This window comes from Mastigoproctus giganteus, chromosome 3 (genome assembly GCF_048544385.1).
Source record: "Mastigoproctus giganteus isolate SK-2022 chromosome 3, ASM4854438v1, whole genome shotgun sequence".
Classification (NCBI taxonomy): domain Eukaryota; kingdom Metazoa; phylum Arthropoda; class Arachnida; order Uropygi; family Thelyphonidae; genus Mastigoproctus; species Mastigoproctus giganteus.
This window is the reverse complement of record NC_143577.1, coordinates 71890265-71903079: the sequence shown is the minus strand read 5'-3', so window position 1 is coordinate 71903079 and position 12815 is coordinate 71890265. Positions and strand designations below refer to the sequence as shown.

Here is a 12815-nt window from a genome sequence, read left to right as displayed (position 1 = left end):
TATCGGTCGGGCTAAAGTCATCTAGCTTGTTAACCACCTTAAAATTGTTTCCCCCCCCCCACCTTATCTAAATATCTCATACTATAATCTAGTATATCTTAACGAATTATATATCCTTATGATACCTTATGATTCATCAGGTATAACAAGCAGAGGACAACAGAAACTGATAGCTCGCTAATTGTAGGTAAACACATTGCAAGGGTTAGCCCTCGATAAAGTCCTTTGTAATGTGTATCCACCAATCTATACTGCAATTGGCTTGACATGGGAATTTAGTAATTTTCCTTATTTATTTGTTTTATTTTGCCTATAACAATTATATGTTTCCCTACTAGGTTATACCATGGACCAAAGTCAGCTAGGATTGATATCACATCCCTTAGTTACCACCTACTCGTTCATACTATGTTCATATATATATATATATATATATATATATATATATATATATAGTAGATATGGCAAATAGTTAACAGTTGAGAGGTAAAATATTCAATTGTGAAGGTGATGCAAACAGTGGAAACTATAGCAAAAACCAAAAAATCAAAGACCTAATAAAGGTGAGAAGAGCTGATTAATGCCATCAATGTCTAGATAAAACATTACATCAGTCTTAATAACTATGAACATAGTATGAACGAGTAGGTGGTAACTAAGGGATGTGATATCAATCCTAGCTGACTTTGGTCCATGGTATAACCTAGTAGGGAAACATATAATTGTTATAGGCAAAATAAAACAAATAAATAAGGATAATTACTAAATTCCCATGTCAAGCCAATTGCAGTATAGATTGGTGGATACACATTACAAAGGACTTTATCGAGGGCTAACCCTTGCAATGTGTTTACCTACAATTAGCGAGCTATCAGTTTCTGTTGTCCTCTGCTTGTTATACCTGATGAATCATAAGGTATTATAAGGATATCTAATTCGTTAAGATATACTAGATTATAGTATGAGATATTTAGATAAGGTGGGGGGGGGAACAATTTTAAGGTGGTTAACAAGCTAGATGACTTTAGCCCGACCGATAGCCCAGACCATGAAAACAATGTAAAAACCAAATAATGGTGATAGTAGAGAACCAATAATGCTTTATAAACTTGTGATTTGATGATAAAAGATAGTCAGCTATGCTAAAGAAAGGAGAACGGAAACAAGGTTATAGGAAGGTGATAGTACCTCAATCCCCCTCGAATTGCTCTAATAGTATGTATGTATATATATATATATATATATATATATATATATACATACATATACACACACACATCTCCAATGAAAATTTCAATTCTAAATAAAATTGTCTTTAATCTAAGACAGAGAAAACTACAGAAAATGTAAAAGGCAAAAGAGAGAAAGCAGATAGAAATTAAAAAGAAACGCGTACAAGTGGAGACTAGCAACTAGTCAAACCCCCACATGAACTTTAATGATCTACTCTGAAAAATGCAATTGCTGAAAAAGCTGATATGAAAATGAAAATCAAAACGGCAGTCCTTACCTCTGTGCATAATGTTTTCACTATGGATGTACTGCAAGGCTAAGCTGATCTGTACAAACCAATCCACGATTACCTGTAATACAAATGTTATTGGAATAAGGTTTGCTTTCAAAATACATTCAAATAGAAATGCATTAAAATAACATAGGGTGATATCGATCCGAGTGACAGCTTCAAATCGGAAAATGCCCAAAAGAATTGATTTTCTTATTTCATATTCAGTTGTTAAACTAAGAGTAATACAATTAATATACGAGACAGATCATGTTTACAAATAAGACGACTATAAAACAAAGAGATCTCTCTCTCTCTCTCTCTCTCTCTCTCTCTCTCTCTCTCTCTCTCTCTCTCAACGGAGCCTCAATTTACATTTTTAAACACTGAAAATAACTGAGAGAATATTAAATCATTTAATTCAATATATTACCACAAGCCGTGTCTCCACGAGTAAAAATTCTCCTTTTCCTAAGATTTTCCGACTAACAGAACTGAGAACATTAAAAATATTTTGCTATACCATAAATAAATTACAGAACAGTAAACGCGAAAGGCTAATACTTGCTGTGCAGCATTTAAAAAACAGTTACGAGAGTAAGTTTAGAGCCTTTATGAACGAAACACTATAAACAAAGTGCTTCACTTAAAAGGCACCAGAGTCTTTTGCAGTGATGGATAGTGAGTGGATTCATTTAACTGAATGGCTAACTCAAGTCAATGATTTGGCTATTAACTATTCTCAATGAAATTAGAGGATAGTAGTAGCCACCTGTCATTATGCCGATATAGACAGCCAATAACACCACTGCTCCAGTTTCAACAAAATCACCAGATTCAATTCTGCACGTAATTCCAAACTTCAAAATCTACAAACAAATCCAACCCAATTAGACAGCAATTTTATTCTACTGGCACATCATGATCAAATAAAGAATCAGAGTACACACATTTTTAAAGTAGAACTGTATCTGCACTCAGTGGCTACTTTATTAGGTACACCTACCTAACGGCAAGTGAGTTTCTCTTCAGCCCTGAGAACAATCTGTATTCATCGAGGCATGGATTCAACGAGGTATCAAACCCGAGTCACAGGATGAGCCATGCCAATTCAAATGCCTCCCACAGTTGTTGCAAATTGGATGGTTGAGGTTTCTGCTTTTTAGAAGAGAAGAGCTTGTTTAACCTCATTCCACAAGTGCTCAACTGGATTGAGATCTGGTGACTGAAGAGATCACTGCAGAAGGCTAAATTCATTCTCATGTTCCTAAAACCATTCTGTATAATTCAGTCCTTGCGACATGGCGTATTATCCTCTTCGGAGAACCTATTCGCAGATGGATACACTGTAGCCATGATGGAAGTTCCTGGTGGAAAACGATTTCCGGATCGCCTGTGACATCTAAATTTTGCTCCACTGGTATCAAGGGGCAAAATGTACCCTACAAAACATTCGCCACACTATTACCACCACCATCAGCCTATTCTTGAGACATGATAGTGGTAGGACGTGTCTATAGATCAATAATTATATTTTAGTCCACACATCAGCGGGAAATAGTATGAACCAGGATTCCTTAGATCAGTCAACGTTTTTCCAATCCTTCATAGTCCAAGTATTGGCGTTCCTGAACCCACAAATATGCCTTCTTGGGTTTTTTTTGCTAAAAAAAAAAAAAACAATCGATCGCTGGATGCAATACCCCATCCGTTACAAGATATGACGAGTATGTCACTATTGTACTGGATTATTATTATCATTTGGCTGACTATCATTTCTTTCCTCTTGTATCAACAAGCTGTTTTTTTTTTTTCCATAGGATTGCCGTTGGCAGGCAATCCTCTGGTATTAGTTGGTTTGAGTTTTGGACCAATCTCGATATACCCGATACTTCAAAACCCTAGCAAGGTTGCAGTTGAGAAACTCATACCAGTATGTCTGGCGCAGACTATCATGCCACATTTAAATTCAATCACCTAAATCTTTCACCTTGCCCATTCTCACACCAAATTCCACACATGCAGCATCTCTACGTATCTGTTCGCTTACTTCATACCGTATGGTAACGTAATGCTGTTACTGAAGAAGCGCTCCATTTCATTGAAAAGGGTAGGCGTACCGAACAGAGTGGCCAAGTGTAAATATCAGAGTATTTCGTTAAAAGACGAAAATCTAATAAATTATTCCAGACTCCTCTATTTAGCCCAAAGCAGATTTTACATATTTGCAACTTCTGTTCCAAGTGAAATAATTTCCCGAAAGAGGTACAGATGATCACCCAAATGCAAAAAGGGTAAAATCTATAAAATCATGTCTGTTAATCAGTAGCGAATTTATATCAATTTGGGACCTAAAGCAGGATTTTGGAGGCCCTACTGCTACAAAACTGTGTATTTATATCTATATTTCAACTTTTCAGGGTGGGGAGCTGAAGCGTAATTATGAATAAAGGTGCCACCGTCCTTAATTTGAATATGGGGCTCACATCTGGTGAGTATGGACTTTGGCACAGCATCCTGAGCTGGATATCATCATTCTTCTCTTTCTTGGTAATTCCCTTCTACTTTTGTCTCTCTCTCTCTCAGGAATTTTTTTTTTTTTTTTTTTTTTTTGGCTGGTGCAGATTAAGCCTCAGGCTTCCTTGCACCATACAGCTAATAATAATAATGAAATATTGGGTAAATTGGGGATTTCCCTATATTGTATGAATAACAAAATTAATAAAATAAATATGCTATTGAATTCGAGGTGTGACATGTTTCTTGATTATAATCTTTAAAAAATATTAAATAAAATGTGCAATAAATACAATAAATTCGCAACGGCTAAACAGTGGAAGTGAGATAACAGATATTTGTTTGTTTGTTATTAGGTTTTTAGAAGCATTAGCAACTAAGGTCATATTGCTCCGGGGATATGCGGTGGTCATTTCCTGACCTTTCCGCATCCTCCGTATTTGGTGGTCACGGGCTCGAACCCCCGGTCTAATCAAGAAGCGTGTGCTGCGCACTGCTGCTCCAGCCCACGGAATCGCCCTGGGTAAGTAACAGAAAAGTATGCTCTATGCCCATTTGTAATAATAATACAATAAACTCCAGTTATCACAATCCCGCTTATGGTGCTATCCCGCTTTTAACGTTCTTTTCTTCTGGCCACATGGATCAATCCTGTGGAGTACCACTTTATTAACGCTGTAGCTCTGCAGTTTTTTAAAAGCCTTCCTGCTTATATAATATATAAGGTCTCAAGAAGTTCATTTCACAAATATACGTGGCCTCAATTCTTATCTAAACGATGTCCATTTCCACTTGCAGTCTGCCAAACCCCATGTACTTTTTCTGACAGAATCTCAGTTATCGGTTGATTCAAATAGCGCTCTTATCAGTTGCCCAAATTATTCCCTGTATGATTCCTTTCGCCTCAAACGCGGTACTTGTGCATATGTCTGTTCCGATATTCCCTGTCAGAGACTTGGGAATTTGGAATCTCCTCTTTTCGATCTTCTCTGGCTTAATCTCTATCTCATTGTGTCAAATTCTTCTGTTGTCTCTACCGTTCTTCCCAACTCCACTAATCACTTGGAGCTCTTTGACTTCCTCTCTTTGCAACTTGACATTCTCCAGTCAAACTTTCCTAACAGTGAGGTAATTTTCCTTGGTGATTTTAATGTTCAAAACTCCAGCTGGCTTCCGTTTTCTAGTCACACTGACCCAGCTGGTTGAGATGCTGAGGCTTTTGAAATTACAATGACCTTGCACAGATTGTTCATTTACCTACAAGAATACCAGATAATTCTAACCACACAGCCATCACGCTTGATCTTTTTCTCACAAACAACCCTTCTAAGTACACTGTCGAAGTGAGTGGTCCTTTAGGCACCTCAGATCACAACTTGGTGATTGTCTTCTCCAATGGAGCTTTTATCTCATGGCTATTCCCCACCTCGTATTGTTTGGCATTACAAGAATGCAAAATGGGATGACCTGCGAGATTGCTTTTCTTCTTTTCCTTGGTCCGATTACTGTTTCAAACCTTCTGATGTCAACGTTTGCTCAGATCCTGTCAGTGCAATTATTTTTGTAGGAATGAAATCCTTTATTCCATACTCCACTTTAAAATCTCGTCCTTTATCTAAACCTTGGTTTTCCAATAAATATGCTAAGGCTGTTCAAGAGAAGAACGTTGCATATCGTAATTGGCTTGTTTCCAATCGTTCAGTTTCATTTTCTGCCTACACCAAACTCGCAACAATTCTAAAGCAGTTATTAATCAGTCCAAAGTAGATTTTGAACAGGCCAAGAGTAGAAAACTTGCTTCTTGCCCTAATGGTAGCCGAGCATTCTGGTCTCTTGCCAAAGTTATTTGGCCGCAACTTTGGCCCATCTCTGCTCTTACCTCTGTCAAAACCAGATGGTTCTGTTGTCACTTCAGCCAAGGATAAAGCTGACCTGCTAGCATCCCATTTTTCTTAAAACTCGTGTATTAGTTATCTTGGTAAAACACCTCCCATCATTCCTAGCACGCTCTATTCAATGCCTGCTGTGGTCTTTCGCCAAAAGGATGTCAGAAAGATTTTGACGAATCTTGATGCTAAGAAAGCTCCAGGTCCTGATGGTATATCTCCACTTGATCTCAAAACCTGTGCTCCTGAACTTTGTCGCCTTTTTTCACTTTTTTATTCCAAAGGATTTCTATCCTTCTTGCTACTTGGAAATTTGCTCATATCCAGCCAGTTCCTAAAAAGGGTGACAAATCCCTCAACATCCAATTATCGTCCTATTGCAATTACTTCTGTTTCTAAAGTAATGAAGAAATCAATTAACGTCAACTCAAAATATCTAGAAACCTTCCGTCTGATCAACGATCGCCAGTATGGATTCCGTCAGTGTTGATCCACTGGTGATATTCTGGCTTGTGTTACCTATTTATGTACAAATTCAATGGAAACGTTCGGTGAAACACTAGCAGTTGCTCTTGATTTCTCAAAGGCTTTCGACCGTGTTTGGCATAAAGGTCTTCTAAACAAACTCCCATCTTATGGTTTGCCAACTGTTTTTTGTAATCGGTTATCCGGTTTTCTCTTTGATGGCTCACTGAGGGTGATGGTAGATGTCTCTATGTCCTCTAACTTCTCCACTAATGCTGGTGTCCCCCAACGTTCAGTTCTTTCCCCCACTCTTTTTCTCTTGTATATTAATGACCTTCTTCCATTGACTAGAAATCCTATCCATAGTTTTGTCGATAATAGCACATTGCATTCCACTTTCCATTTTGAGAAACCTTGCCCTGCTCAATCAGCTTCAACTTCTCGAATATCCGCTACCAATTCCTTAAATGCCGATCTCTCTCCAGGTAATTCTCCAGTAGGGCAAAGACAACTTAGTTGATTTCAATCCTTCTAAAACTCAGTCTTGTCTTATATCTCCCAAAAAGGATTCTTCTCCTCTTATGCTTATCTTTGGTGACACTCCGATTTCTAGGCAAAATGATCTCTTTTGGGGATTACCGTGACTTCTAATCTCTCTTGGCACAAGCACATTACAAATATTGGCGTCTCCGTAGCCAGGTGGGCAGGAGCAGCACACGCTTCTTGATTAGACCGGGTTTCGAGCCCGTGACCACTAAATACGGAGGATGCGGAAAGGTCAGGAAATGACCACCGCAAATCCCCGGAGCAATGTGGCCTTAGTTGCTAATGCTCCTAAAAACCAAATAACAAACATTACAAATATTGCTTCCTCTGCATCTAAAAAAACTTGGTTCTCTTTCGCTCTCGGAGTTACTTTCCTTCCAGCTGTTCATCACTCTGTACAAATCGAAAATCCGCTCTACCATGGAATATTGTTCCCCCATCTGGGGCGGTGTCCCCAAAACCTCTCAGGTTTCTAGATTCCATTCAGAAGAAGGCAGTTATGTTAATTAATGACTCCTCTCTAACAGTCTCTCCACTCCCTGTCTCATAGACGTACTGTTTCTGCTGCATGCCTTTTCTACAGATACTTCCATGGACACTTCTTCTGAATTGGTTTCTATAATTCCCGCTATCTCTTTCAAAACAGTCCGAATACGTGCTGCCCCCACTCAACATCCGTTTACTCTAACTTCAAACTCACAGAACTTTTCATCTTCCTCATTTATTCATTCAACTGCTGTTTTCTGGAACAACCTTAATTCATATGTATTTCCTGAAAATTACAGTCTACAGAAATTCAAGTCCAATGTCAACAAATATCTTCTTTCGTCTTCTCAGTCTCCAACCCAAGCGCGGTACTAAGTACTATAGGTTCTAATACCTCTCGTGTTTGGGGTTCTCATAAAAAAAAAAAGTAATAAATTCCGATATAATAAACGTTCCTCTTGATTTTTTGGCTTTGGGAAGGGGTAATAGAGACTAATTTCTAGGGGAATCGTAAAGTTTCGTTTATTTCACAGAAATCAATCTCGCTGTAGATGACATTTTATATTTAATTCGAACCTTTGGAGGTAAATAGGTTGCTCATTAGAACTCAGTGTCCAACTATTCATCGTTGCATCCGGACGCGCTCCTCAACTTTTTTTTAACTGAACATTAATCGATGTTTGCTGAGCACACGTGTCCAACCATGCATCAATAAATGTCATTAATGACAGCATTATTATTCTAGTTATTATTCTAAAACAATTAAAATTGCTTTAGAAGCAGTGCCCAATTCCGAAATGCATCAATGAGGATGGGAATGATAAAAAACGATTCCTTATTATACTGATTCGCCATGCACAATGATCTTTCGCTGGTGATACAATAATCTGACTGTTTCTTGCGAACAACTTTGTCGTACGAATGGAAAATTTTGTTTATACGCAGCTTTCTCAGGGTGTTGGTTGAATTGTAAAGAATATCGATAAAATGTGAATGCGATAAACTTGGTTTCAGTCGGAATTGAAACTTCGCCTAAAATAAAATAAAAAACTCGCCTTATGGCCAAAAGTTCATCACATTCAGAATTCATGCGTAAATGAACAATCTGTAGAAAACTGATAAGGGTTTTTGGTTTTATTGAATGTAAACGGTTGCCGACCCAGGCAAACTTATAATATATAAATTCATGACTAGTTAACTTGTAAAAAATCTAGAAAACCCACTTGGTCCGATTTCAATGATGGCTGCTGATCGTACTGTACAGCTTCACTGGCAGTATGATAGATCGCTGGATTTAACTGCCAACTCCAACGCAAGCTATGCTAACTTTCTGCGTCAACACATCCGACTTCTCTTTTCACCAGAAACTAAGCAATTGCCTAAATAAGATTTATGTGACCGATACAAGCTCACCCGTAAAGGGAAGGTAATTGCTGTGACTGTTTCCAGCTACTACTTAAAATTCTCAGATATGAAAGGCTAAAATCAGCTGAAAGTTTAATCCTCAGTAAATTAGACAATTCCTGTCTAGTGAAACCTCAGTCATAATCGGGTTTCCATGTCACGTAAGAGGGGGAGAGATTTCACCATTACAAATGACTACTAGACAGCCTGGCTTCAGTAATTGCGGTGCATGGCAATCCTGCGAGCGAGCAAATGAAAATGAGAGAAAGCCAAATCCCATGGAGACAGCAGGAGGAAGCATAATTAGCAGGGAAGAAAAGAATCCTCTCTCCCCCCCCCCCTCAATCTGCAAGTACGATAACTTTACTGTTAGCGCATGGAATTAATGATTCAACTGTCCGAACAAACGAAATCAGATCTAACTTTATATATGGGATTGAGTCGGAGTATCCACAGCTCATCTGAATAAAAGAACAGTAATTTAAGTTAATACGATCTTCGTTAATAATAAGGATTCAACTGAGTTAAATTTAAATGCAAGTTATGTTATTAAAATAATATATAAAACTTGTTATTTAATATGAGAGAAAGTAGTTAAATCAGAGGTACCGCTTGATAAAAAGCTGTCATTCTGACATAACCTAAAGTATGTGTGTATTGGAAATATTAGAAATTTTTATACCTGTGTCTATATACATTATGTATAACTGCATATGCATAACTGTATAATTCTTCCCCATCATAGGGTTTTCGACTGTAATCAAAACAATTACAATATACATCTACATTTTCTACTATTAATGACATGTCGAAATAACAAGGAAAGAAGTTTGAACGGGAGTCGAATGGATGAGAAATTAAAAATAAATCAAAGAATTTACGGTATATAACAGTACTAATATGCATATATTTTTCTTGCCCTTTTTCACGCAAGCTTAGAACTGCCCGAGCTGCTAGCATAGTGACTAAATCGCTGTCCTTCCACTCCAAGTGGAAAAGGCTTGGTTTTAATCTTGTCTCGATGGAAAAAACTGATGGTCTTTTTTTTTTTTTCACGCAGTGGCGAAATTACATTCGATCCTCGGATATGTTTTTCCTCCTCTCTCTGGGAAATATGGGCGTTTTATCCAGGAAAACAAACAACTTTACCACACAATTTACAAGACATGATATATTAAAGCTTATTAACCATAACTCCTAGGAATGAATTCAGAAAGGATTCAATCCTCTCAGAACTAAGTTTCTGACAAACATGCATAATATAGCAACAGCGATCCTCTGCACTCGCTGACTTACGGTATAATACAGATTTCATTACGGTTTTACCACATCCAGTTAACTGTTTATGCTAAATAATGAAGACGTTAGAATTATTGAAAATATTAGCCTGGAATCCAACTGCCAGAAATAAGATCAAATGCAGTTTTCTTTTCTTTCAGATTATAAAATGATTTTATGTTGAAATGTAATTACTTACTGCTGAACATAATGGTAATTTAATAACAAATATTATTAAAAAGGCATTATAAAAATAATCACATTTTAAAGCTAACCATGTAATATGATACTACATGTTGAAATGAGGTAAAAACATCTGTTTCTTTGCGACTGTTTCTATGCGTCAAACGCCGGAAATTACATTCTCTTCTTTGCATTTTCCGTGGACTAGATTTATTTTAATATCTTTCGCAGTTATGTTTAAATGTGTGCAAAATAAACACTGAAAACAAAATTATTGAACTCCTGAATATATACTTTTTTTAGTAGCAGACTCATGTGTGAATCACTGATTGGAGAAAATCTGTTCGATCTGTTAAATTAAAACATGTTTAAGACTTTAAATGTATTTATTCACAAATCCATTGATGTGACGCCTGAATAGGATTAGTAGCAGCGTGTGGGCGTGAGCGTTATCATAAACTAGAATGATTCCTTCTGTTAGTTGTTCTTGTCGCTTGTGTTTGATGATTAGACGCTAGCAGTTAAATTTCGGCATACGGTTCCAAGTTAATATTAGCTTCACTTCCTTTCAGAAGAGTCAAATGGCGGTTATGGAAAACGGTTACTATAGACTTTTCTTCAGAATTTTGGACTTTGAGTAGCAACATTCACCATGCAAGCAAAAAGGACAAAACGAGTCCTTTTCTACGGACGTCATCCATGAAGATTGATACTATTTGTTTATCCTCTTTACACCACGATAAAAACATTCATTATTCAACAATACGTTACATCACCTTTGAGTTGATCACTTGGCAATTGATTAGGGCATACCGTAAAGGTGCTGTAAAGTATTGCTAAATAAGGAATGATTTTATCGTGGTGTAAACAGGGTATAGGTATTAAAACTCACATCCCATGAACAAAGCAGATCCTATTATGAATTAGCATGCCGGTGGGTTGGATTGAGCGTACTCCGTTCATTTTCCATCAACCCTTCTGGGAAATATCACGTGTAAAACGAGTTTTAATAGAATAACGCCTAAAATAACGAGCTCACTTCAGGATGAACAATAACTGAGGGCATTTATGCATACAGCTAGCCAGCAAAGTATCATTTTATCTTCCTATCTTTTTTGTTTGACTAATTCCCTGATATTCATGATATTCATTAAACGACTGAATGCTTTAGATGATCTCGCCTTCTTCAATATATATTGATTCCATTAAAATTAATTACAGTGTATTTTCTTTCAACAACTTAAATATTCGTATCAATAATACTTGGTTTTCTCTCTCCAGCTGTCAAGTTCGAGATTTTTACATTGCATTCAAAAGCAAGAATATCAAAAGGTATTGTTTCCTCCTGGATCAATATTTAAATCCAAAACATTTAACTTTGCATGAGGTTTCAGAGATATTTCTGAAACCTCTCCAGATATTAGTATTTCTATAGATATTTCAGAAGGATATTCTCCTTTGTAAATTATAACAGAAACTGAATACTCTCCTAATAAAAGTTGCTTCTTTCGTTTGATGGACTGTTAAAGAGTTTCAGTTCTTACTAGCACAAATTATAAATCTTTGTCTAAAGAATTCTATTAATATTTCTTCCCCAAAACACACACACTTCGCAAAAACAGCTATGTTAAACAAATACAAAGTTGATTTGACTTCTAAAAAAATGCAAGTATACCACAAAAATGAGAACTTACCTTCTCTGGAAAAAAACAGCCATTTCTGCTTTTTATACAATTGTACAGATCTCCTAGATAACAAAAAAAAAATGAAAATAAAAAATAATGAATTCGCTAACAGCTTTTACCGATACAGAATTCAAATGTAATTCATTTTATTAATTTCTTAAGGCAAAATAACGATTCCCCTTCCAATAAAACGAGAACTTATTCTGTCTTCCACGCTTTATAATTTCATCTCAGCAATGTACTAGGTCGAAGATGATTATGGATGCTTCAATTAACAGCGCTCCCATATAGTGCGTGTATGGCATTTATTGATCATTACTTCTTGATATTCGGAAGAATATCTCTGCTCGAGAAGACTGGCATGGCTCCTCTGTGGCCACTGTGAACTGAAGCAGCAAGAAATGTGTCGCTTCAAATCATTCAGAAGATGACTCCTCCGTGAATCCTTTGAACGGATGAAAATCACTGCTGGGAGGGTCAGGTACGGTGTCAAGAACTTCTAGAATTTCTTGTTTTTGCTTCACTGTTCTTCACAGTCCTAAATATATCAAAGACTTCTGTTTAGTTATTCTAAGACGCTTTCTTTCTAATTTAATCATATATACTGTCGTACAATTTACTTAGGTATGTGCGATTTAAATTAGCTTTTATACATACTGCAATAAAACCTTTCTTGTGTTTTTTTGTTGAAATGGAAACGATTAAAAATAAATGAATGTTTTGCATTTTAAGATGACTCCATATATATTTGTCATCGCTTTGAAGTGTTTGATTTCAGTACTAGTTTCTCAATTCTCAAAAGAAAGAAGTCAGCTGAATCCTTATACAAAAATATATATTTTAAAGTACACAACGAGCAAC

At 36.7% G+C, this 12815-nt stretch overlaps 1 protein-coding gene across 1 annotated transcript in view; it reads right to left on the bottom strand.

Annotated features, from left to right (window-relative positions):
- The window catches only part of LOC150088079 (uncharacterized), a 153698-nt gene that overhangs the window by 66468 nt on the left and 74415 nt on the right, over positions 1-12815 (bottom strand). The window contains exons 2-3 of the mRNA XM_090370010.1: positions 11964-12016; positions 1511-1583 (exon numbers count right to left, since the gene is read on the bottom strand). Of these exons, the coding sequence (XP_090226136.1) occupies positions 1511-1583; positions 11964-12016 (126 nt within the window). The remainder of the gene's footprint in view (positions 1-1510; positions 1584-11963; positions 12017-12815) is intronic.